At 43.9% G+C, this 27881-nt stretch overlaps 2 protein-coding genes and 1 pseudogene across 2 annotated transcripts; 1 reads left to right on the forward strand and 2 right to left on the reverse strand.

Moving 5' to 3' along the window:
* The first annotated feature begins 123 nt into the window (after positions 1-123).
* On the forward strand, positions 124-1946 carry tefm (transcription elongation factor, mitochondrial). Its single transcript, XM_062448410.1, has 4 exons — positions 124-271; positions 420-886; positions 973-1122; positions 1205-1946. Exons 1-4 carry the CDS (start codon positions 229-231, stop codon positions 1637-1639), a joined length of 1095 nt encoding a protein of 364 aa, XP_062304394.1. The 5' UTR covers positions 124-228; the 3' UTR covers positions 1640-1946.
* On the reverse strand, positions 1434-7257 carry atad5b (ATPase family AAA domain containing 5b). Its single transcript, XM_062448337.1, has 12 exons — positions 6009-7257; positions 5567-5914; positions 5388-5484; positions 5225-5307; positions 4830-4975; positions 4457-4616; positions 4041-4321; positions 3862-3955; positions 3694-3758; positions 2509-3611; positions 2201-2353; positions 1434-2114 (listed from the first exon to the last, which is right to left on the reverse strand). The coding sequence occupies exons 1-12, from the start codon at positions 6721-6723 to the stop codon at positions 2036-2038; spliced, it is 3324 nt and encodes a 1107-aa protein (XP_062304321.1). The 5' UTR covers positions 6724-7257; the 3' UTR covers positions 1434-2035.
* Positions 7258-10833: 3576 nt separating this feature from the next.
* On the reverse strand, positions 10834-27784 carry LOC134008806 (NACHT, LRR and PYD domains-containing protein 12-like; annotated as a pseudogene).
* Between the last annotated feature and the right edge of the window lie 97 nt (positions 27785-27881).

Genomic DNA, 27881 nt, shown 5'->3' on the forward strand with positions numbered 1-27881 from the left:
AGAACGATGTTCTCCACATAACAATTCAATCAAACTTTGATAAATTCATGAAAATAAGATGCACTATTTTGCACTAAAGTATAAACTAACTAAACTATATGGGACCAAAATCGTCCCGGAACGCAACCGAACAGTGCTGGGTTGCACGTCGGTAAATGGAACTTAAAACACTATAGAGGGCAAGGTTGTTCCTCCTGCTTTTATATTTACATGTTAAACTGAAGTAATATGTGGGTTGCCAGGCGATTTGTGTCTTCAGTCGCACAGAGAGGTACTTACTTTACATTAATGTCATTTTGCTAGTATTACCTTCACTACTTCAAAAGTATGCTTGGCAGACTGCAAATTTGCAAAGTTAGTAGCTAGCTATCTAGCTAGCTTCATTCAAACCTCACGTGAATATTTGTGTTATTCTGCAGGGAAACATGGCTTATTCTTGCGTCCACAAGGCTCACTTCCAGAGTTAGAACTCCGATATCTGCAATGCACGTGTTGTTGGAGAAGCCGCATTCCCGTTGCGGGCTTTGAAACACTAAATGCCACCCTCTCATCTTCAATTCCGTGCGAGGATGACAAGTCCCTGGACGCCTGCTACTCGCCGGAGCAGCGAGCAGTCATTCTGCAGTTGCTTAACAGTGCGACCGAAACAGAACTGGCGGGTGTCAAGCTCCTGCGCGGTCGCAAGTGTCATAATATTGTTGAATACAGGACTAGAAATGGCCCTTTTCAAAATTTAGAAAGCGTGATAAATGTACCTCTTCTGAAACACAAAAGTGCTCTGATCGTATTCGACTCGATACTAAACCCACAAAAATCTCAGAAGAAAAAAGTGAAGATTCAGCTAGCCAAATTCATCCGACCAGAGGTTGACAAGTCGTGGCTAGTGGTAAGAAGCTTAAGCCTGCACCGTTTCAGTGGCCCCATTCACAACTTAAAACTGCATTTAAAATATAAATTTTAATTTCTCCCTAGAAAGCCAATTCAATTGTGTCTATCGTTTGTGGGATGAATAAAATAGCATGGGCACATCTGGACAAAGATATGAGTGTGCTGCATTGGCGGCAAGAAGCATGCCATAACTTTATGACTGGAACCTACTACGCTTCCTCCTACTTGGATGATGTAAGTTTATTCAACTGCGTATTTTACAATACGTATTATTTTAATATAACAGCACTTGTATAACAGTTGCTTTCTCCCGTAGATCTCCGCAGTGGTATCCCAACTCCCCCCTGCTGACTTCTATGTGGTAGAGAAGTCGTCCATCACTATGCAGAACACCAACCTGTTCCCCATCATGGCCCACATGCGGACCGTGGAAGCCATGTTGTTCGCCCTCCTGGAGCCCAAAGCCCCCCACCAGGACCTCGCCACCCCTCCGAAGGTCCTCAACATGATGCGGGTCGCCGTGGGCCGCCATTTTGGCCTGATGCTGCGCGAGTCGCGCACCAGCGGTTCCCAGTTGGTGCAACAAATGATGAGCGAGTCGTCGGTGCAGAAGTCTCCGAGGGTGAAGTTCCCCACGCACCTGCTGGTGAAGTACAGGGACGCGTTCCAGATGGGGAACACACGAGAGGAGATGAGCGACGCGCTGCTGCAGGCAGTGGCGTTTTATGAGCTGCTCAATGAACCGAGTTAAAATGGGACCTTTACCTCAGTGCTGGTAGATTTCACCCCCAAAAAATCCTTGATGGGAGATTTGAATGGACTATTTAAATATTCTAAATATTTGTTCAAATGTACTCTGGAATAGAACAAGACTCGTTATTTACCTTCTGTTTTGGTGCATTGATTTTCAATATTGTAAAAGACGGATGTTATGAAAAGAATGTTTCACAAAGCCTATTGCTTTATCAACATGTGTTCTACACTGAAATCTCAGACCTCAGACATACATGCCAACTCACAGTACTGTTACATAAAGAAAATACTTAATTTTATTCACATTTTCATGGGTTGTATCGTATTTTTCAGTGCTACTTATTTCATAGAATCAACACCATTGTATTACCACACAATTAAGATGCCCAGGTCATTAAGGAAAGTCTTCGGCAAGGAGCTGGATGGTTGATTTTGAGAGTCCAAGTTGAATACGGCTGAAGTAATGCTGAAACCTAGGACAAATATATAGTCATGAGCAATGCTATCTTGTGCAGTGGTTATATGCCAGCTCCTCACCAGAGTGAAAGGGTCGTCTTACCTGCCGCCGGCCTGCTCCTGGGATCTTTGCGACTGACAGATGGTGCGGAGGATAGGCAGGTAGTCCACTGCAATAGCCTGCTTGTTGCCCATGGTAGAAAAGGCTCTGCTTGAGAAGACAATCTTGTTGATGTCGTATCTTCTTTGGCTCACACTGGGGATAAACATTGATTTTTGTTTTTGGTGTATCAAATCGGAATTGAGTAAGTAGGGAATTAACTGCCTTGTGGATGACGATACACATTAGTCATAAAGATTCAATAAGGAGTTTCCATATTAAGTCACCCAACATTTGCCAGGAGGACATACCTTGGTTCCAAAATTGAAGTGTGAGTGAAGCTGAAAATCTGTCTGTGTGGAGCGACAGGAGAAGTGAGTTCCTCTGTGACCCCATCCCTACACCCCTCCCCCAAATCCTGCCCTCTCCCCCAAACCCCTGACACCACAGTGTGGCACGTGTGAAAGGCCAACGCTTCAAGAGCAGCCTGGATCTCCAACACCCTCTCCGCACTACAACTCCCATGCTCCTCCTCTCGCATCTCATCCAGCAGTCCGTCTTTCACCCGGGCCCCTGTCCAGATAAACTCTCCTGATCCACATGGGCCGGCTGGGTGAAGGACTGGGGTGGGAAGGGTAGAATCTAGGTGGGACATGAGGTCCATGAAGTCAGCTAGGGCACCTAAACTCTGGGATTCAAGCCTCCGTGCCTGGTTTAAAGTCGTAGGCTTGTCATTAGTGCTAGAGGTCCTTGAATGAATGTTCAACGACAGCGAGGTTCTGTGTGGTGACACGCTGTGAATGGACCCGGGGTCGGATACCCGGGTGCGTTTCTTTCTACTCAGTCTAGAAGAGGTCCTGGTTGGGGCGGTGCAGCTTAGCTCTGGAGTCTGGGGGTGGATGTCGGCCGGTCTTGGATTATTCCGTGGCCCAGTTTGAGCCACTTCCTCTGGGATGGAGAGTGAAGCAGGCTGGGTTCGGGCTGTTGAGAGTGAGAGGAACTCCAGGTTTGAGTACAGCAGAGGAACGCCTCTCCTCCAACTCTCTCTAAGCACCTCCATGAGCTTGATAACTTCTGGATCCATCCAGGATTTCTGAAAGTTCACCAGCTCTTGTCTGAGGCCAGCATTCAGAAGACCCAACATGCTTGGAGTACATCCCAGCTCACAATGAGGAAGATGGCATAGAGGCATGCGGTCTTTAGACTTGGGGTCCACCGTGACAGGAACATTGGAAGTTTCCGGAGCTTCCGTCTGAGGGCTCCGCTTCTCTCTACTACTGCCCCACAACTGCACCTGCAACACGCCACGTCTGATGTCACCACTGGTCACCTCAAGAAGGGAAGTGATGTCACCATGCTCCGTCCTGATGTTCTCGGCCAGACACAATAGCCTCAGGTAGCTGCATGTGTTCACCTTGGGAGTACACGAGATATGAATATATGCAGGGCGGAGACAGAAAGTCTTACTACGTTTACCAGTTGCCCGTGAGACTTACCGTTGAGGGCGTTTTGAAAAGAACCGCTTCGAAGTTGCCGTTGAATATTGTACGGAATGAAGGATCTGGTGACAGTTGACTTTTAGTATGACGTATGTAGTTATCAACCAATCAATAATTTCTAAAATCAACTCATTCATACTAGGCTTATTTATCAGAGGGCCTTACCGTCTGTCGTCAGGATCACAGGTCTTTTGGTCGTTGACATAAAAGTCTTGATCGCCGAGAGGAATCCCACATCGTCATCAAATATGATATTGACCTGTGAATATCGCACAATATTTACCGTAGGAGAAAGGACACACAGACATTGTTTGACTGAGTCATGCCTCCAGCTTTTGATTTACCTCTTCAAAGAGAATAAGGGATGTGGTCGTCATTTTATTCTGTTTCCCGGTTGCTGGTTCTTCATTGTCTGGTGACGGGTAGTTCGAGGAAGTCTGGATATCTGTGTTTTTAGATGACAGACCGTCTACAGCGATACTCTCTGCTTTGCTCTTCATCTTGAAGAAGTTGGCCAGTGTGATGGCAGCTTGATTGCCCTTTCCTTTATGCCTTGTACTGCAAGAGTTCTGTCTGGGAAACTTCCTGGATGATGAGACAAGCTTTCTTGAGGAGGTTTCTGTCCCTGTAAAGAAGGTTTAACTCAATATGTCACTGCTAATCAAGAAAAAGAAAGAACCTTCTAGGTTTGTAAAAAGAAATTGTGCAAAATCATAAATGTTTTATTACTAAAGACTATTTCAGGGGTAGGGTTAATTACCAGACAAGGTGTCAGGTTTGGTGGAGCTGTTGTTCCTGAGGTAAGTGGGTTTGAGGAGGGCTTGTCCCTGAATGTCCACCAGGTGGGACTGGGTAGCCTCTTTCAGCTGTGTCAGCACATGGCGACCGTTGCGCTGGCAGGAAGCGTTCACCTCGAACACCTGACCACGTACAGATCCATGAGAACTAAGCAAAGGAAGGCTCTCTCACAAAAGACAGCTTAGCACACCATAGTACCAAATAGACGCTCACGACTACTCAACCATGCACTGTGGATGCACAGAAATATGTGACCGAATCGGCAGGAGTCTGTACTGTGTGAGTGGACAATCACAGGAAGGTATTAGCAGGGTGGACCCTTCCCTGAAGCCAACCTTAAAGCCCAGCTCCAGGGCACAGGCGTACACAGAGGCCGTCTTCCCCACCCCGGGGGGGCCTGTGATGAGCATGGTGGTGGACAGCTCTTCTCCCTCCTCTTCCACACAGGCTTCTCCCTGGAAGTCCCCGCAGTCCCACGAGTCTGGACGGGACACACACCAGACACCTTTAAATACCATTCACTGTACTCTTGACTTACTCCCCTGTACACTTTAGTTTTATGACCATATTGTCTTCTATTTTTATTGTTGTTATTCTTGAGCAATGTTGGAACCTTCGCTCTCCGGCACAAGAATTTCCATCGGGTTTCTTAAAGTTTTATCTTTCATGACTAACTGTAGTAGTATACTGCAGTGGATAAGCATCGGTGTAAAAGTATTTCTGAGGTTACCGTTGCTGTCATCTTCCTGTCTCTTCTCCAGCTCCCTTCTCCTCTCTTCACAATCCGCTCGCAGTTTCCACCTCTTGAGCCAACTGCTTAAGGTGACAGTTCATGAGAAACAGCTGGGACTCTACGTTCGTTGTGACAGGGTGAGAACTCGTTTTCAAATCACCTGTGGAGCTTCTTCACTGATGTGGAGTTGCCGATGACCTCGCTTGAGTTCTGAGGGCAGTACTTGTCCGTCCAAAGCAAATCCTCAATGCGTTTATCTGATATAGGAAAGGTAAATAATTATCACAGTGATAAGCCAATGAAAGACAAAACAAAAGATGAACATTGAGGCACCCTTACCTCTTCTGTGGCAGCTTAGAGTTGCGCCATCAGAGTCTGGTTGATGTGACTGAGCAGGCTTTGGTACATCACTCGGACCCAGGCAGAGGCTCAGCTGCCTGAGCCTGTGAGTCCGGCTCAGCCTGCACTTCCCAGGCTGCCCTCTTGCTGGAAGCACCACGGAGCTCCTACTGGCTGATTCGGAAGGGGAACCACGGACCAGGGTAATGGTCTCCTTCTGCGCCATCTCCTCCAAGTTGTACCTCCAGCGCTTGGGAAGCTTCTCCGAGTCTCCTCTCTCGTTGTTATGACGTTTCCGCTTGGCTCCCGCTGGGTTTAGCATGGATGGAGGGTTGCTCAAAGCTACTCCTGATGGAAATGAAGGTTACCGCAACGCTATTCTAAAACATAATCACTACACACCAAAACAGTACTGAATGAAGACAGTAAACTTATGTCTTACCAGGATATTTTAACACTTTACTGTGTTCCTTGTATTTGTTCTGTAGTGCGGCAAAGATTCTTTTGACTGGGAACACAGGGTTTGACTCTTGTATTTCTAAAAGGCATCTCTTTTGGACCGGTCCAGAAAATTCCTCTGTCCAGACAGAGTGGGTAGTTGACATTGTCTGATAGGCTGAATTCGACTCGGTGACTTCTAATTCTAAACCCTGCTTGATAGACAGGCCTACCGCATTTGATTTAGTTTGTTGATGCTGTTTGTCAAACCCTGTTTGAGTCCCTTCACTCTCCAAGTGCTCTTTCTTAGTAAAATAAGATGCAAACATCTTCTCCTCGGCCCCATGTTTTGGTATTGTGTCTGCTTCGGTTATTGTTCTGTCAAGGTTTGACTCAACTGTGGTGCCGTTAACCTGAACACTGTCATCACCGAAGTTGCTTGACTCTGAAATGACTATAATTCCAGTGCGCTCTGAGGGTTTATCCTTTAGGAAACTAGAAGATTTTTGTCGTTTTCTTTTGTTGTTGACCTTTTGTTGTTGCAGCTTTTTGAAACCAGAAACTTCCATGTTCCAATATGTTCCAACGTGACATGGTGGCATATTCGAGTTGTTGCTTGCTCGTGGACTACTCCCCTCAAATCCTTGTTGTTGAACTCTTCTGAAGTAGTCCTGGATGTTTTTTGATTTGACGTGCCTAGCCACTGATTTATTTTCCATTGTCAAGGACACGGAGGTGCCTGACTTCTCAACAACAACATTTTGTTTGTCTTGAAATTGCACACGGCTGTGGAAGAAATCCTCTCAGTTACAGGTTTACCTCGCAATACGTAAATTATTTTCCACGCTGGTTGTCAATGTGACCGAATTCAAAAAGTATTTTTAAAGAATTAGCCTGTTAGTTTTAGGTGTAACAAAGAAGGTTTCTCGAGAAAAGCTTTTCCGCACCGTTGCCAACAAAAAGTAGGCTAAAATCTGTCAGCTATAGCTACAACTTTATCATACAAAGAGCACTAGTTATTTTCGTTTCTTCAGTCCCAAGTTTCCTCAGGTTGCAAGATAAGCCTTGGGCATCCAAGTCATAACTTAAATCAGGTTTCCATATTACGGCATTTCCACAAAGTTTGTGATACTATATTAACTCTAAGCATCTGGCTTTTAGACACCCGGTGAATTAGCTAAATCAACAGGCTTGCAAACGACGGATGCAATGCTTAACCCTCACGCTGTCCTCGTTGTCATCTAGGTGGCACTGTCTGACTTCAGCAAACCCCTCTCCGATTTACTCAGTTGTCTTCTGTAGATCCCTCGTGTCATCGGGGTCAACTATGCATGGGAATGGGTTGTGTTGTCAGAAATTGTGTGTTACTAGTCATTAATATCAAATGCATTGTAGTAGTTCACATTACATGACGTGCTAGATTTCAGCCTAAAACAGGTCACATACTCTAATAAACTGTACTTCATCCTATCCACATACTACTGACAAGATTTAGACCGTAGAATCATTTTCAGATACCTTTATTTTGTAATGCTATGAAAGAAATTTTTTATTTTATGTATTTTTGTAGTAAGGAAAAGTCGTAAGGAAGTCGTTGTGACACTGCAGTGGGTCACAACCAGACCCCCACCCCTCGGCTTGAGGCTATGGCCCCGGTGGATGTACGTGGTATTGCATTTCCGATTTGCAGACCGACTCGTCCGGTCGTTTTTATTCAGTCAACATATCCAAAACTATTTTCCCCAATAATTTGTGTTCGATCCTCGAACTGCATAATTCTATTCTATTTTAAAAATAACATAATTATTCATAAGTATGCACTGGCATAACCTAATCTCTGACGTTGATAACAAACCAAACCGTTTCAAAATCGGTTGAAAATTGAGCAAGTTGTGGTTATTTAAAAAGTACATGTAGCACCAACACATTAGGTGTATTCGACTTCATGCAGCACCGGCGGCGCCGACAGCCGGCTGCCTTGAAGTTGAGAATGCCATTGGCTGCTTCAAGTCAGCCGGGCTGCAGGCGACGCCGGCGCTGCGTGAAGTCGAACTCACCTAATGTTATGGATGAGCGAGTTGACTGTAGCAAGATGGCCGCCATATGCGGACGTTCGACTCCGTTGGCCGGCAACGCGGACGAGACATCTAGCCTTGTCTCGTCCGCGTTGTACACACTGCTGGGTGATTTTTTAAGTCGCTTTTTTTTGTCTTAAAAAGCCTTTTAAAATGTAAATGCCGTCATACACATCGTACGACCAGAGATACTGCATTGCGGCAAGCTCTGGCCACTTCCTTTTTTTCTTCTTCTCTCGAGCCATCGACAACACAGCTGACAGGTTAGGCCAGAGACTGTTCCTTAACCCTTGTGTTATCTTCGGGTCGTTCTGACCCATCAGTCATTGTGACCCACCGTCGTATTGCGACAACTTTACCGCATACAAAAACAAAGTGAAGCATTTTCTTTTAACCGTTGGGCTGTCTCAGACCCCCCACATTGCGAAGGTTAAAAGAAAATTATTTTTATTTGGTTTTGTATTGGGTAAAATTGGGTAAACACAACGATGGTTCGTTATGAACCTTTGGGTCATGTGACCCGAAGGCAGCACGAGGGTTAAACAGGCTCTGGACCAGAGCCTGTTGTTAGGCTCTCCCTGTCAATACACATGCTAGAAAGAGTTTTGGCCTGCTAATGTTGTTGCTAATGTTGCTAATGCTCTGACATTCTGTTTCTGCTTCGGATACTATCAAGCGGGATCTCTGGTCGTAGTCAGTCCTTCACTAACCAATCAGCATTCATTAGCAGAATGCTAGCGTTTTGTGGGCAACAACGACTCACCCTGTAAGAAATCGAAAAGACATAAGTACTCGTTCATTAAACTTTCGACCTATAATCCATGTTTAACATGCAACAACTACAATCAAATCTGAGATTTCTGAACGACAATCAGGCGAAAGAGACAAATTTAGCCGTTTAGCTCCATAGACTCCCATTCATTTTGAACTGGACCGCGATCACTCCCAGTGGAACTTCGGTGTAACTGCAACACAATTCGGTACAATGGGGCTTAATAGGGAGTGAACAGGCTCTCCTTTAGACAGGCCCTGCTACTAGCTTTATCAAAGAATAATGTTTCCTGATTTTTGCCAAGTTTGAATCCAATCCGAAATGGGTAAACTAGCACCCCATTTATTTGCTTACCTCAAGAAAAGTAGCCTGGAAATGTGCTTGCGGATACAAACAGGGCGCAAGCACAAAAAGGAACATTATTATTATTGTATTTTTTGTAATTTTATTGAAGATTATGCAAGAAAGAATACAACAAATAAATAGCCACTTACATAACAAAGGTATAATACATAAAATACAAAAAAAAAAAAAAAAAAAGCCAGATAATACATAGATAATGGTATTAACAATAACAGTAAGCTAGTAACAGTAACCAGTGTCAAGTCAGAGTCAAATGTGACCAAGCATAATATATTGCCATTCGTCATTACTGAGAAAAGCCCCTCCTTCAGGTGAAGGGTGCCGGTAACAGCAAAGTCTATGGAAGCTAGTTAACTTTTTGCTGTCATTTCAGCAGGAACAGCTTTTCATTGGCGGATTGAAAGTACGATTCTGGGGCGCAAGTCTTTGCGCCCTAACCAATGACATGGTTTCCTATCGTTCTTACTTCAACGCGATTGGACTGATTCGGTGACCATCAGCGACCTTTAAAATTCCCTTAGTTACCAGAACAAGCATCATAGCTAGCAGAAACTTTGGTTTTGTGAAAGTAACATCATCATCATCATCATAATAGTACATGAGTTCAGTGTTCAGTTCAGTTCAGTGATTTAGCAGACGCTCTTATCCAGAGCGACTTACAGTAAGTACAGGGACATTCCCCCGAGGCAAGTAGGGTGAAGTGCCTTGCCCAAGGACACAACGTCAGTTGGCATGACCGGGAATCGAACTGGCAACCTTCGGATTACTAGTCCGACTCCCTCACTGCTCAGCCACCTGACTCCCCATATAGTAGTATCCCCCAATAGTAACATATAGGCCTAACATACACCCCCTGGCCTCCTCTCCCTCCACCCCCCCACCCCCCTGACCTCCACCCCCCCACCCCCTGACCTCCTCTCCCCCCACCCCCCTGACCTCCTCTCCCCCCACCCCCCCACCCCCCTGACCTCCTCTCCCCCCACCCCCCTGACCTCCTCTCCCTCCACCCCCCCACCCCCCTGACCTCCTCTCCCCCCACCCCCCTGACCTCCTCTCCCCCCACCCCCCTGACCTCCTCTCCCCCCACCCCCTGACCTCCTCTCCCCCCACCCCCTGACCTCCTCTCCCCCCACCCCCCTGACCTCCTCTCCCCCCACCCCCCTGACCTCCTCTCCCCCCACCCCCTGGCCTCCTCTCCCTCCACCCCCCCACCCCCCTGACCTCCTCTCCCCCCACCCCCCTGACCTCCTCTCCCTCCACCCCCCCACCCCCCTGACCTCCACCCCCCCACCCCCTGACCTCCTCTCCCCCCACCCCCCTGGCCTCCTCTCCCTCCACCCCCCCACCCCCCTGACCTCCTCTCCCCCCACCCCCCTGACCTCCTCTCCCCCCACCCCCTGACCTCCTCTCCCCCCACCCCCTGACCTCCTCTCCCCCCACCCCCCTGACCTCCTCTCCCCCCACCCCCTGGCCTCCTCTCCCTCCACCCCCCCACCCCCCTGACCTCCTCTCCCCCCACCCCCTGACCTCCTCTCCCCCCACCCCCCTGACCTCCTCTCCCCCCACCCCCCTGACCTCCTCTCCCCCCACCCCGTGACCTCCTCCCCCCCCAAGGGAGGGTGGAGGAGAGAGGGGAGGGGAACAGGAAAGAGGAGAAGGGAGGGCAGGGAGTAAGGAGGGGAGAAGGAAGGGGAAGGAGGAGAGACAGTGTCAAAGTCACCAATGGTATTGTCCCTTGAATGACCCTGTGTACTAGAACCAAGTAGCAGTCAATACTCACATTTCCTAAGACCAGGTTTGATCCAGCACTCTCCACCATGATCCACACTGTAGGGATGAGCAGAGGAATGATGAGGATGAGAAAGCAGGTTTTACAAACTCTGAGCCTAACCCTGAACTCTGACTTGATGAACCCTGAGATGGGGAAGCACAGAGTTATCGGTTCCAGAAAAGCTGATCTGATTTAGTTAAATTCTAATTCACTGGAATTAGAAATTCTCATGCGTGCAGGCGAGTATGAAGACATTTGCTGAAAGATAAACAACAACTGCAACAGCAAAAGACAGACAATTGGTCATTGAGTGAATTTCAATGCAGTCTATTTGTTTGACATGTAACCACACGTCTTACTACAGCTGAACAAGTGGTGGAACAATACTATGGATTAAAGGATTAAACCAAGTAAATATCATTCAGTGGCTGTCTCAACTTGTAGTAGCTTTCATCCCTAACAGAATGCTGTTTTAACACATAGATGTTGTCACACCTAATATCCTGCTCAGTATATTAACATTTGACTTGTAGTGGGCTGACAGAAAGAAGTCAGAGGAGGGCACCACCTCTGACAGAGGCAGAAGAGCTGGCTCTGAGCCAGAACGCTGGGCAACCAGTGGCTGAAGGCATCCCTGAGGGGAGCTCATCTCAAGTATAGTTAAGTCAGCCAATCTTGATATCAAAATGATTGTACCATACTAACAAAACCATTTATGAATGTTGTATTGTTATATTCTGAAGTTTAAGCATTCCATGGACAGTTGAAATAATGGAACTCAAAGGTACAGCTACTTCACACCTAGGCAGATCTCAGGACGACGCCCAGGTGGGGGGAAACTGACCAATGAAAGAGGTCACCTTCACGGGGACCCCCCCTTCTTCTTTGGAGTATAAAACCCCCAAACGTACAATCACCCCCGCTTGTTCATAGGATTAAACTGAGGTGAACGTGTCACTCTCTAACCTATTCCTCTTAACCCTCGTGCTGCCTTCGGGTCACATGACCCAAAGGTTCATAACGAACCATCGTTGTGTTTACCCAATTTTACCCAATACAAAAACAAATTAAAATAATTTTATTTTAACTTTTGCAAAGAGGGGGGTCTGAGACAGCCCAACGGTTAAAAGAAAAAGCTTCACTTTGTCTTTGTATGCGGTAAATCTGTCGCAATACGACGGTGGGTCACAATGACTGATGGGTCAGAATGACCCGAAGATAACACAAGGGTTAATTGGCACATTCACTGAGCGCCCGGAACTTTGACGAGAGATTCCGTTTTCTATTCGTTGGACATAACGAACCTTTGACTCCTTCTTCAAACCAACAAAAGTAACTGCCATTTGCAATATTTCTTACTTGTGACATATTGGCATGTTGTGATTAAATTGTTGATATTTGATTGTATTTTACAAATGAGTTAACTTAACCCTTGTTAAGTCAGTTGCCCTTGCTCGTCCATTGTTACCCCAAAGGCCTACCTGTCCCTCTCTACCCCTCTCCCACTCTCTCTCTCCCTCCCCCCTTCACACGCGCTCTACACAGCCATTGTGTTGCTCGCCCTTATTTGCATACAGCCACTGTACTACTCTGACTAACCCATAACTTATCTGGTATTTGTTCATTATAATTACATTCTCCTAAATAAATCATTGTGTATAATATTCGCGTATCACTCACGTTATCTGATCTGCTCTACTTTCATAGAATTCACTACTTAAGATTAGACTGATTATTACGAAGGCTATTATTCAATATTATTCAATAAGGTTTCCTCTGTCCCTTTAACAATAAGAGGTGGTGCCCCTAAGAACTACATACTTTATTAGAAATTAAGTAATGCTAATCTTAAACGAGCAAACCCCGCTACAATGTTCTTGTGTGGAATTATGAGTTTGACATGTACATCGCCGTGATGAGAAAAAAGAATGAATGGTAAAACAACTGGCACATTCTTCTTTTTTTTAACGGAGCATGACTGGGCATTACCATGGTAACGTAACAGAGTTTGTGTTTCCTCTCTTTCTGGAACAGAAAACACAGAGTTTCCCTCATCTCAGGGTTAACAAACTCACTGTTTTCACTTAAACCCACTTTCTGGAATAGACCCCAGGAAATACAATTATGATTGTAGCTATATAATCATAATTGCACTAAAGGCTATTGTAGATTATATAGGGCTTATCTCTTCCTAACCCACTGTCCTAAATAAACATGCAGTCAGTAATTGTATCATCATGAAATGCAAGGCCTATTAACATACTTATGTATGTTCAGTGTTAAGCAACATTACATGAAGAGGTATATAAAAACACAAACATGTCCTTACTTGAGTTTCTCCAGTCTGCAGTGTGGATCCTCCAGTCCAGCAGAGAGCAGCTTCAATCCTTTTTCTCCTGGATGATTGTAGCTCAGGTCCAGTTCCCTCAGGTGGAAGGGGTTGGACCTCAGAGCTGAGGCCAGAGAAGCACATCCTTCCTCTGTGACCAGACAGCCTGACAGCCTGTAGAAAGAGGATCAATGTTGTGACAGAATCCATCTGGGCCTCCACAGTGTGTCAGCACAGAGGGGTTCATTTGGCAGGTGCTGTCATAGCTGCACCTCTCCCTCATTAGACAGCGACCATTTCCCCCAGTTCAGGAAGGTTTGTGTTCAGTTTGGTGGTAGTAGTTACAGTTAGGTCCATAAGTATTTGGACATTGACATAATTTTCATCATTTTGGCTCTGTATACCACCACAATGGATTTGAAATGAAACAATCAAGATGTGCTTTAAGTGCAGACTTTCAGCTTTAATTTCAGGGTATTTACATCCAAATCAGGTGAACGGTGTTGGAATTACAACACATTTTATATGTGGCCCCCCCCTTTTTAAGGGACCAAAAATATTTGGACAAACAAACAAAATCATAAATCTAATTGTCACTTTTAATACTTGGTTGCAAATCCTTTGCAGTCAATGACAGCCTGAAGTCTGGAACCCATAGACATCACCAGACGCTGGGTTTCGTCCCTGGTGATGCTCTGCCAGGCCTCTACTGCAACTGTCTTCAGTTCCTGCTTGTTCTTGGGGCATTTTCCCTTCAGGTTTGTCTTTAGCAAGTGAAATGCATGCTCAATTGGATTTAGGTCAGGTGATTGAATTGGCCATTGCAGAACATTCCACTTCTTTGCCTTAAAAAACTTTGGTTGCTTTCGCAGTATGCTTCGGGTCATTGTCCATCTGCACTGTGAAGCGCCGTCCTATGAGTTCTGAAGCATTTGGCTGAATCTGAGCAGATAATATTGCCCGAAACACTTCAGAATTCATCCTACTGCTTTTGTCAGCAGTCACATCATCGATAAATACAAGGGAACCAGTTCCATTGGCAGCCATACATGCCCACGCCATAACACTACCTCCACCATGCTTCACTGATGAGGTGGTATGCTTTGGATCATGAGCAGTTCCTTCCCTTCTCCATACTCTTCTCTTCCCATCATTCTGGTACAAGTTGATCTTGGTCTCATCTGTCCATAGGATGTTGTTCCAGAACTGTACAGGCTCTTTTAGATGTTTTTTGGCAAACTCTAATCTGGTCTTCCTGTTTTTGAGACTCACCAATGGTTTACATCTTGTGGTGAACCCTCTGTATTTACTCTGGTGAAGTCTTCTCTTAATTGTTGACTTTGACACAGATACGCCTACCTCCTGGAGAGTGTTCTTGATCTGGCCAACTGTTGTGAAGGGGTTTTTCTTCACCAGGGAAAGAATTCTTCTGTCATCCACCACAGTTGTTTTCCGTGGTCTTCCGGGTCTTTTGGTGTTGCTGAGCTCACCAGTGCTTTCTTTCTTTTTAAGAATGTACCAAACAGTTGATTTGGCCACACCTAATGTTTTTGCTATCTCTCTGATAGGTTTGTTTTGATTTTTCAGCCTAACGATGGCTTGCTTCACTGATGGTGACAGCTCTTTGGACTTCATATTGAGAGTTGACAGCAACAGATTCCAAACACAAATACCATACTTGAAATGAACTCTAGACCTTTTATCTGCTCCTTGTCAATGAAATAACGAACTCCCTTTATGAGGGAATAACATACACCTGGCCATGGAACAGCTGAGCAGCCAATTGTCCAATTACTTTTGGTCCCTTAAAAAGGGGGGGGGGCACATATAAAATGTATTGTAATTCCTACACCGTTCACCTGATTTGGATGTAAATACCCTGAAATTAAAGCTGAAAGTCTGCACTTAAAGCACATCTTGATTGTTTAATTTCAAATCCATTGTGGTGGTATACAGAGCCAAAATGATGAAAATTGTGTCAATGTCCAAATACTTATGGACCTAACTGTATATGGAACATCAGGACCAGAAGTCTGTTACATGAAGCCTGCTCAAAAAAACTAGGATTCAAGTCCCAAACCTGACTTGAATGAACCCAACAGATCAAATCGGGGCTTTAGCCCCTATTCTTAAGCAGTCCGAGACGTAAAACATGGATCATATCGATCCACTATTGCAGAAAGAAATGTTCACGGCCACGTGACCCTTCCTTTTAATAAGTTCTCTCTAAACCGAGTACTATGACAGCTCGATGTAGCGTAAATCATGCTGCCGCTGCTTCAGAATTTTATGAAATATCACAATATCGCAATTATATTACTCTGCGGCAGGGGCGTAGGCAGAAATTGTATTTTGGGCTCGTCAGTGCAAAAGTGAGTGAACTTCTTGTCGGACACCCCGTTTCTATTTATTTTGTCGCTCGCGTTGAAAGCTCTGTAGCACATAAAGTCAGAGTAAGGTGGTTAGTTTACATGACGTAACAGAAGTGAATTTGACAGATTCAGTGTGGAAAAATGAATGGTCTTAAGCAGGCTTCTGCAGAGCTGGATAACGACACATTCATTTGAATCAGGTGTGTTGGAGCAGGGAAACATCTAAAACATGCAGGACATGGGGCCCTGAGGACCAGGATTGGGAACCACTGTTTTAGAGTGTTTCAGATGCGGCAAATCTGCCTGTTTCTTATCAAACTAGTCCTCACTGATGACTAGAAGGCATATCTCATTCTTGGCATGAAGTTGAACTTGAGACTCAACTCTATTGTCTAAAGCTACCATACAAAAACATTGTGTACATTGTGCATAAATACAGACCTCAGTGTCTCCAGTTTGCAGAGTGGGTTCCCCAGTCCAGCAGAGAGCAGCTTCATGCCGGCATCCTTCAGATCATTGTTACTTAGATCCAGTTGTCTCAGGAAGGAGGTTGACTTCAGAGCTGAGCTCAGAGAAGCACAGCCTTCCTCTGTGATGTGACAGTCTGACAGCCTGTAGAAGGTAATCATTAGGGAGGGATCACAAACACTAACACCCTCTAGAGGTAGGAATATGGAATATCAGTCCGATCATTTCCCTCTCAAACACCAAGACGTTTTGATCAGTCAGATGACTGCCTGTCCTGGTTGGTTAACTTTCCCTTTATCTTAAATGCAATACCATCCTTTAATATGTAGAAAGTTGTACATCCAGTTACATAGTAGTACAATACACAAAGAATGCATTACATGCTACATCCAGTAGCAGGTCTCTCAGTATATACAAGGCACCTTTTCTGACCCACAACCTTTAATGCAGAGTTAGGGTGTCAACCACATGTGAAGCAGTACATTAGCAGAACAATACAAAACATACTGCCCAAGTCAACCTACAATAATATAATGGAGTAGTTTGTCTTATACAGATTCCTGTCATACCCTGATCTGTTTCACCCGTGTCATGGTTGTCTCCACCCACTCCAGGTGTCTCCTTCCTACCCTCATTTATCCCTGTGGTTTCTATTTGGGGCCAGTTCTTGTTTGTCAAGCCTACAGAAGCCTTCCTTGTGTTTTTTTCTACCTCCTTTAATCTTTTCCGCCTCTTAGTTACCTGCCAGACCTCCTGCCTGCCCTGACTCTGAGCCTGCCAGCCGCCCTGTACCTGAATGTGGAATATGACCCTAGCCTGCCCTGAATATTCTTTGGCTGGCTTCCTTTTACCTTGAATTAACCACAAACTTAGAGCCACAGTGTGTGGTGATATTGTGTAACTAGTTGAATTTGATTGCATACCTCAGTGTCTCCAGTTTGCAGAGTGGGTTCCCCGGTCCAGCAGAAAGCAGCTTCATGCCGGCATCCTTCAGATCATTGTTACTTAGATCTAGTTGTCTCAGGAAGGAGGTTGACTTCAGAGCTGAGCTCAGAGAAGCACATCCTTCCTCTGTGATGTGACAGCCTAACAGCCTGTAGAAGGTACATTACATTACATTTAGTCATTTAGCAGACGCTCTTATCCAGAGCGACTTACAGTAAATACAGGGACATTCCCCCGAGGCAAGTAGGGTGAAGTGCCTTGCCCAAGGACACAACGTCAGTTGGCATGACCGGGAATCGAACTGGCAACCTTCGGATTAGTAGCCCGATTCCCTCACCGCTCAGCCATCTGACTCCCTCAGTAATGAGTAAGACCCAAGGTAATCATTAGGGAGGGATCAGAAACAATTCTACCCTCTAGAGGTAGAAATAAAGAATATCAGTCTGATCATTTTCCATGGGTGTTGTGGCTAGTAACTGTTGCAAGCTGAAAACAACAGGTGGACAAGGTGTTCTCATATAGAGCTTCTCTCCTTTGGAACAGACTTCATGTTTCAATCAGGGAGGATGGCACTGTCTTGGTGTTTAGGGTTCCATCAAAAACCCTTATTGTTATTTTGAGTCAGTCTTACGACTGAACTGCTACACTAGTTTACAGTTAACCAGTAGGGATCTCACCCTTACAGTTATTTAAACTGTTATTTGTACATTTGCATCTCTAATCCTACTTTCTTCCCCCTCCCTGTGGTGTGGGGAGTTGAGCTGTCAACACCTGGTCTGGTCTGCCAAGTGGACATCGGCCTCATGATGGAGCACAGAGTTCCTGTTTCCTTCCTGTCCATCTACCTGGCTGTTCTGTCATTCTGTGCTGATCCTACTTCCCAGCCCTGTGACTACCACTGCCCAAACTGACATGTGCCAACTCAGAACATCTACCCCAGGTAAATTAACAATAATATGATGTCTGGTATATCTTAACCCTTGTGTTGTCTTCAGGGTCAAACATAACCTGTCATTATATTTAACAGCAGAGAAAACCCTTAAATGATGGGGGGTTTTCAACTTGAAATGGCTTATTTTTCCTAGTGACCCTAACATTTTTTTTGCACTGTGATGAGGGAAACCCCAGATGTTCACATAGTGTATGATGGATGACAGGTTGTATCTTTATGCAAAATTGATTTTGAGTTTACATTTCAAATAAGCTTAATTTCATTGCATGCCATGCCTCCTACAATCATTTTGCACATGGTCAGAAACACTTTGGTCAGACAATTCTGTCCAAAATAAACAAAAGGTTGACTAAAAATATGGGCCAATCATTAGGTACAAGCTATGCTTTTGGTTTTAGATCGGTTCAAATGCAGCAGAGCAACCTGTTTCATATCAAATTACTCAGTGATGACAGAAAGCATGTCTTATTCTTGGTATGATGTTTATACCCAACTTGAGACTAAAATATATTGTCTAAAATCAACCATACGAAGACATTGTGCTATTATAACTTTGCTATTGTCTCATGTTGAACATAAATACAGACCTCAGTGTCTCCAGTTTGCAGAGTGGATTCCCCAGTCCAGCAGAGAGCAGCTTCATGCCTGAATCCCCCAGGCGATTGTTCCTCAAGTCCAGCTGTGTCAGATCTGAGGAGGGGAGAGCTGAGGCCAGTGCTTCACAGCACCGTGCTGAGAGGTTACAGTCATTCAGCCTAATAACATAAGGAGAACATGAGACATCATCAGAGTCATAGTTTGTATGATAGGATCATACGATGATCAAATATCACATCACAATGTACATGTGTGAAGTCATTTTATTGTAAAAAAATAAATAATAATGTTTTATACATACAGAGCAGTTTTGGAGTCTTTGACCACTGGCAGAAGCCTCAGAAGACCTTCCTCTGATCTGGAGTATATCTTCAAGTCAAACACATCCATCTTCTCTTCTGAAGTCAGCAACACAAAGAAAAGAGCTGACCACTGTGTAGATGAGAGCTTCTTCCCACTGGAGAGACTTCCTGAGCTCAGGTACTGTTGGATCTCCTCCACCAGAGAATGGTCATTCAGTTCATTCAGACAGTGGAACAGATTCATGCATCTCTCTGGAGAGGGATCCTCTCTGATCTTCTTCTTGATGTACTTGACTGTTTCCTCATGGCTCTCTGTCTTGTTACTTGTCTGAGTCAGTAGGCCTCGTAAGTGAGTCTGGTTGGACTCCATTGAGAGGCCCAGGAGGAAGCGGAGGAAAAGGTCCAGGCATCCATTCTTACTCTGCAAGGCCTTGTCCACAGCACTCTTGTAGAATCGGACTTCTGGTTTCTCTCTGAACAAAGCCAACAGTTTGCTGGAGCTGGAAGCTGATGGAGTCTCAGACATCAGATTCTCATCGTTGTAGAATGAGAGAAACACAAACACAGCCGCCAGAAACTCCTGAAAGCTCAGATGGACAAAGCAGAACACCTTCTCCTGGAAGACTTTACCATCCTGTCTGAAGATCTGTGTGAACACTCCTGAGCACACTGAGGCATCACGGACATCAATGCCACACTCGCTCAGGTCTTTCTCATAGAAAATCAGGTTGCCTTTCTCCATCTGGTGGAAGGCCAGTTCTCCCAGTGACAGAATGCTCTTAATGCTCTCTTCATCCCAGTGTGGATCTGTCTCAGTTTTTCCATGATACTTCACCTTCTTCTGTTTGGTCTGTAACACCAGGAAGGCTGTGTACATCTCAGTCAGGGTCTTGGGCATCTTCTCTTTCTTCTCTGTTCTCAGCATGTGTTCAAGGACTGTAACAGTAATCCAAGAGAAGACTGGAATGTGGCACATGATGTAGAGAGTCCTTGATGCCTTGATGTGTGAGATGATTCTCCTGGCCAGGATCTCATCACTGCATCTCTTCATGATGTACTCCTCCTTCTGTGGATCATTGAACCCTCGTACCTGTGTCACCAGGTCAACACACTCTGAAGGAATCTGATTGGCTGCTGCAGGTCGAGTGGTTATCCAGATGAGGGCAGAGGGAAGCAGGTTTCCTCTGATCAGGTTGGTCAGCAGCACGTCCACTGAGGTGGACTCTGTGACATCACACCAGCTCTTGTTCTTTTTGAAGGCTAAGGGCAGTCGACACTCATCCAGACCATCAAAGACAAACAGAACGTTGTACTTGTCATAGTTGGAGATTCCCTGTCTGGTTTCTGAGAAGAAGTGATGGACAAGTTCCATCAGACTGAACTCTTCTCCATCCAACAGATTCAGCTCTCGAAACGGCAGAGGAAAGATGAACTGGATTTCCTGATTGGCTAGTCCCTCAGCCCAGTCCGTGATGAACTTCTCCACAGAGACAGTTTTTCCGATGCCAGCAACTCCTGTTGTAAGAACAATTCTGATAGTTGTGTCTCGTCCAGCTGAGGGTTTAAAGATGTTGTTGCATCTGATGGCTGTCTCTGGTCTTGCTGATTTCCTGAATGCTGTCTCAATCTGTCTCACCTCATGTTAATTATTGACCTCTCCACTCTCAACCTCTGTGATGTAGAGATCTGTGTAGATATTTTTTAGAAGAGTTGAGTTTCCTTGTTGAGCTATGCCTTCAATGACAGTTTTAAACTTCTCCTTCAGTTCAGATTTGAATTTCTGTATACAAATCTCGACACGCTCATCTGAAAAAACACAAGTGGGTTTTTTTGTTAAACTTTGTTCTGATTATTCACAAAAAATTCTATATGAATTGACAATGTGTCCTTTATATTCAATTCAAAACATATTATAACTATATGATCATTTATCAGTTACGCAATAATGAAACAGCTTAGTATACTAACACATAGTATCAGGTCATAGGAATACCTACACAACATTTGGTTACTATATACTACTCATAACTTTCTTCGTACTGTATATGTAACCTTCATCATATACCATCAATTGGTTGACTAAGACTAAATATGGAGTCTCTTACTTTTCTCCAGAGGGTCAGCCAGCTCCATCTGGTTGATGTCCTCATGGTGACTCTGGTCTGACCTCTGTTGATCTCTGTGGACAAGAGATGACATCACTTAAACACATGAACCACATACACATGGGCTAAATATCTACGACTAAAATACTGAACTGTCTCCATTCATGCATACACACAGACACTGTTTATGAGTGATACCGATTTAACTATCTTCTATACCACTAGATGGCACTGTTTCTTTTATATTTGTTCCTTTCCATGAGGGGGTTTCTTGTTGGACACTAGCTGTCTGAATATTCAATAATTTCCTTAAACCATATGCTTGACAAATTCCATGGCGCTCCTTCCAATATTGCAGGTGAAGATGCGTTGAGCATCAGAATCCGTTGAGGTATTTAGATGATTTTAGATGTACGTGGACTCTGATCATCTGATTCATGGCCAGATGTTTTTATGTTATTGTCTGATGAAAGAAATGCAGGAGACAGGCGTTGACTTTAGACCCTCTCCGTGTTTGAGCCAATCTGCAGATTGTTATGTGTATTGTCTAAGGTTTGTGTGTTAAAGATGGTTGTTCTGTGTTCAATTGTTTGTTCGTTAATACATTTGTATGGAGACACATTCTCAGATTCTCAGAATTTCCACCAGTGTGTTTCAACCAGATACTGAAGAATGACATCAGGGTCCACCTCACACAGGGCTGCATGTTTGCTAGCAGCCTGCTTTAGACACTGCAGCACTCCTCCACCCAGGAGTTGAAGACATGAGCGAAGCAAGTTCAGGCATGGCACTCGGGCAGCGCGCGTCATATCACCCATCGCCGTGTTCTCAGCCCATAGGCTTAGCTTGATAGGCGGCGCTATAAAGTCGCACACATGCGCGCACACGCGTCCTCGATTACCCTTGTGTTCTGCGCTGCTGCCACCCACCACCATCCCCTTCTCCCCATGTTGTCTGTCTGTTCTCCCCGTTGGGAGATTTAACTCGTTGCTCCCTGCCTCATGTCATGCATGCTGCAGTGAAGGCAGGGAGCGCTTCCCCATGTACATCCATTCCGCCAATGTTAAACCTATTTTTCATGTATATGAATAAATGGTAAAATCAATCACGTGAGTGTCTTGACTGAACTTCTGGTCTCAACCAGTCGAAGTGGGCTGAGCCCCGCCTGGTCTGTGCTCATACCAGGCCTGGTACCTGCAGAGCTTTGACTCTGACTGTCATGCTGTCTGTGTGTGTGTGTGCATGGAGGTCATAACTAGGGTGACCATACATCTGTGTGTGTGTCAAAACAGTCACTGATCTATCTTGTGTTGTATGTTAAGTTATTATACAAAAACTCAGTATTGACATTATATATCAAGTATTTTAAAATTGAGAAGTTGTAACTACCTAACACACTCACAGGCTTATCCTGGAGGTGCCTCAAGTCTCTACTGAATTAGAGAGAGCAGCTGCTTTGATTAATTGTTCTGCAAAGATATAGAATGACCAAATGGTAGCCATCTATAATTGTATTTTGTCCGGGGAAGTTGCACTGTGTTGCAGTTTTTTTCTTGCCAGTTTGTTGTGGTTGTGTTGAGATTGTGTCTCTTTTAATGTCAGTCCAACATTAAAGCAGCACAGTGGACTGGTAGGTTGTGGTCCTGTCTCTCACTCATCAAACACAACAAGGAGGTCAAAGGGGTTGATGTGTCTGATGGTGGTCTAGTGGTTAAACTATTGATAACTAAAAAGAAGACTTACAGTACACCACTTCAACATCTTAATGACATCATGTTAAATAACAGCTAGCTGTCACTGTGTAATTCTACCACCTGGTCTGAACATCAGCCAGGCTATGAGTTCTAACCTTCGTTCAGTAGAAATGTCACATGATGATCCTGAATCTAGTGATTACGTTATACTTCCAAATATTTATCACCTTAACATTAAAAACCAGTAGAAGTCAGTACATACCCTTCCTCTTTAGAAGGTCCTCCTCCATCACTGAAGAAGAGAGGTGGTTCCATGGACCTGTCACTCTTCACGGACACACAGCTGGGTACAGGTGACGCTGGTCTTTGCTGTTTGATCCTGTTAGACACAAATATTACAGTAACAAAGCTACTTTAGGTAAAGAGATAAATATACATACATATTCTAAGGAGATGAAATATGTTGATCATCATAGCACTGGATTAGATGAGTTTTTAGATAAATACAGAGAAAGGCCTCACTGTCCCAGAGACAATGTTTTTATTAATAGACAATGTTCTTACCCTTGTCTAGTAGTAATGTCTTTGTCTCTGAATGTGAAAGGTGGATCCATAGACCTGTCACTCTTCATGGACACACAGCTGGGTACAGGTGAGGCTGGTCTCTGCAGTCTGATCCTGTCAAACACAACAAAGTGTTGTACAAACATAAATCACTAAAGTAGACACCACAGATATATCACACTGTCCAACATATGTTGCTATAGTCATTCATTAGTAGGGTCAGAAGCATGCTTAAATGTTGCTGTTCAACATGAATGAGAGTCAGACAGGCAGGTGCATACCTGTTGTTACTCTGTATCTCTCACTGTGAACCTTTACCACATGGTCTGTATGTCAGCCAGGCTGGCAGTCAGCATCTCTAACCCTGTGTTTTAGTAGGTATGTGATGAGGGATACTTTAGTATCTGCAGTCAGCATCTCTAACCCTGTGTTTTAGTAGGGATGTGATGAGGGATACTTTAGTATCTACAGTCAGCATCTCTAACCCTGTGTTTTAGTAGGGATTTTCTTTAGGCTTTCACTTCTGTAGGGGGTTAAATATTGTCCAAACAACCAAAACGAATTCCCCTATGGTTTAAAGGAAGATGGGAAACTGAACAGTGTATTAGCATGAACCAAATCATGCCAATACAAATAGAATTAAGGTTATTTGACTCTATGGGTTAAATCATAGCAAGAATGGTCAAAGTAAGGTTAAAATGAAATACGCATTTAATAACATTGCAAATGAATGAAATCAATTACAAGGCAAACATGTTACAAAATTAAAGCTTTAAATCTTACCTACTCTACCATGATCATTGTAAATCAGAGAGAAAGCAAGAGTAGGAGAGTAGGACAAGGGAGAACTGAGGAGAAGGTCTGAGGAGATGAAGAATCCACAGAACAATGCATTACAATTCCCTTTATACACAAGACCAACCAATCAGACCAAATCTTGAATGGGGTGTGAGGGCCATCAAGTTGAGACCGTCCAGAAACTCCAGACTTTAGCATATGAAAGGTGGGGGCAGGTTTGCCACCCAGCCTTACACTTCTAACAGCCTTTAAATTATAAATATTAATTTGTTTGTAAATACATTTGTATTTGAGAGACATCAAATATTGTATTACAATTGATCTCAGAATTTCCACCACAGTGTGTTTCAACCAGATACTGAAGAATGACATCAGGGTCCACCTCACACAGGGCTGCATGTTTGCTAGCAGCCTGCTTTAGACACTGCAGCACTCCTCCACCCAGGAGTTGAAGACCTTCTGGTCTCAACCAGTCGAAGTGGGCTGAGCCCCGCCTGGTCTGTGCTCATACCAGGCCTGGTACCTGCAGAGCTTTGACTCTGACTGTCATGCTGTCTGTGTGTGTGTGTGCATGGAGGTCATAACTAGGGTGACCATACATCTGTGTGTGTGTCAAAACAGTCACTGATCTATCTTGTGTTGTATGTTAAGTTATTATACAAAAACTCAGTATTGACATTATATATCAAGTATTTTAAAATTGAGAAGTTGTAACTACCTAACACACTCACAGGCTTATCCTGGAGGTGCCTCAAGTCTCTACTGAATTAGAGAGAGCAGCTGCTTTGATTAATTGTTCTGCAAAGATATAGAATGACCAAATGGTAGCCATCTATAATTGTATTTTGTCCGGGGAAGTTGCACTGTGTTGCAGTTTTTTTCTTGCCAGTTTGTTGTGGTTGTGTTGAGATTGTGTCTCTTTTAATGTCAGTCCAACATTAAAGCAGCACAGTGGACTGGTAGGTTGTGGTCCTGTCTCTCACTCATCAAACACAACAAGGAGGTCAAAGGGGTTGATGTGTCTGATGGTGGTCTAGTGGTTAAACTATTGATAACTAAAAAGAAGACTTACAGTACACCACTTCAACATCTTAATGACATCATGTTAAATAACAGCTAGCTGTCACTGTGTAATTCTACCACCTGGTCTGAACATCAGCCAGGCTATGAGTTCTAACCTTCGTTCAGTAGAAATGTCACATGATGATCCTGAATCTAGTGATTACGTTATACTTCCAAATATTTATCACCTTAACATTAAAAACCAGTCGAAGTCAGTACATACCCTTCCTCATTAGAAGGTCCTCCTCCATCACTGAAGAAGAGAGGTGGTTCCATGGACCTGTCACTCTTCATGGACATACAGCTGGGTACAGGTGAGGCTGGTCTCTGCTGGATTGGGCTTCAACACAACAGAGACAGACCTTCAGTCTCTCATGTATTCTGACCTATGATGATGTCATAACATCACTGTTGAGCTCTGAAAGGGAGAACAGTCATGAACAGTCATGGATTCTCATCTTACCTTTTAGCTTTGGTGTCCATGTCATGTTCCCCAGAGAGACTCATTTTAGAGGCAGCGGGGGTACTCCTTACCTCTCCCTCCCTCCTCTCTCTCCACTCTCTTAAATACAGAACGTTCCTTCAGGATCAGCTTAGTACAAGGATTTTGAAGCCAGACCTGTAGACCTGTAAACAAACAAGTTAGAATCCAAACTTATTAAACTGCTACCTCAAGAGAAGCAGGATAGGACGACTTACTTTTTACCCTGATTCATAACACATACAGAACATACGCTGTTCATTGATTGTGTTTTCCCCCTCTTTAAATAACAACATCCATTCAAATATCATGACACAATTTCATTCAATCAACCAAAGAAGCCTAGAAGACATTATACCACATCTGAAAACATCCTCCTGCAGCTTGGATATTCTACCAACACACTTTTGCCTAAATATTTCACACTGCATGACCACTGATCTTTTCAAAATTATAAACACATCCCTTCTCTCAGGTGTCTTCCCACAAGCCTTAAAAACTGCAGTTATTAAACCACTCTTAAAAATGGCTAGTTTAATGAAAATAATGAAAAATTATAGGCCAATATCAAACCTCCCATTTTTAAGTAAAATAATTATAGCTTTTGAAATAGTTTTTCAAAAGCTGAACAACTTCTTGGCCGAAAATAACAGTTTTGATGTCTTCCAGTCCGGTTTCCGTCAGCACCACAGTACTGAAACTGCTCTTGTTAAGGTCTTCAACGACATCCACTTAAACACAGACAGTGGCAGAACTTCAGTCTTACTTATTACTGGATCTTAGTGCTGCATTCGACACGGTCGATCATGACAGACTACTAGACAGACTAAAAGTCTGGGTAGGACACTGGCGCAGAACCTAACTGGTTTGAATCTTACTTGAAGGACCGACAATGTCTGTAGCTAATCACAGATCACTAAGACCAAGAAATTGCATCACATCACTCCAGTTCTGAGGTCTTTGCATTGGCTTCCTGTCCAACAAAGAATTGACTTTAAAATCCTGCTGCTGGTTTATAAAGCACTGAATGGTTTAAGGCCTAAATACATTTGTGATCTGCTGCTACCTTATGAACCATCCAGACCCCTTAGGTCATCTGGGACTGGTCTACTTTGTGTTCCATGAGTCAGAACTAAACATGGAGAAGCAGCGTTCAGTTTTTCTGCTCCACATATCTGGAACAAGGTCCCTGAAAGCTGCAGGTCTGCTGAGGCCCTCAGCTCCTTTTAATCCAGACTGAAGACTTCACTGTTTGCTGTTGCCTTTAATTGAACCAGATTCAAGGATATCATTTTCTGCATCTCACTCCTGCATTTTATTTCTTAAACTTTTTTTTTTAATTTCTTGCTTTTTGATTGTTTTTAATGTCTTATTGAATGTTCTTGAATCTTGTTTTCTTTTGTATTATGTTTTGATGCTTTTAATGGTTTTATGTGAATCACTTTGAATTGCCTTGTTGAAATGTGCTATACAAATAAACTTGCCTTGCCGGATCAGTCACATGTCACGTGTCTCTGACGATTTATGTTTATAGAGTGTAAAGGATAAGAACAATGTAATTGTAATTAGTTCGACTTTGTTTCTAAATGACAAACAACACCATGGCTGGTTGATTAAGTGAAACAATCAAAGTTATTTTTATCTAGTTGTCAGGGAGTCAGATGGCTGAGCGGTGAGGGAGTCGGGCTAGTAATCTGAAGGTTTTGCCAAATGACGTTGTGTCCTTGGGCAAGGCACTTCACCCTACTTGCTTCGGGGGGAATGTCCCTGTACTTACTGTAAATCGCTCTGGATAAGAGCGTCTGCTAAATGACAAATGTAAATGTAATCTAGTTAAATCATCGTTGGATTAATTCCAACGTGGTACTTAATGTACCAAATTGGTACTGAATGTACCAAGTGGCCATGGCCATTACTGAGCAAAAGGCCGTTTCACTTCCTCTTAGAAACCTTTGGTTATTTACTTAGATAAAGTAACTCTGGTACATCACCTTATCTGTTAATGTATGTGCACAATGATACTGTGAAAGAATATTATAAATTACTTACTTTAAAATCTGCTTTTCAGTTTTAGAATTTGCTTTATAGATTATTGTACGTAGTCACAAAATGGATCCTGTAAAACATATTTTTTACTTTCACTTTCACCTCACCCAACTGCTTATATGACCCAATAGGAAACAGAAGGAGGAGCTGAAAAGAGACAAACACGCAGGAGAAACACCAC

The sequence above is a fragment of the Osmerus eperlanus genome, chromosome 22 (assembly GCF_963692335.1).
Source record: "Osmerus eperlanus chromosome 22, fOsmEpe2.1, whole genome shotgun sequence".
Taxonomy (NCBI): Eukaryota; Metazoa; Chordata; class Actinopteri; order Osmeriformes; family Osmeridae; genus Osmerus; species Osmerus eperlanus.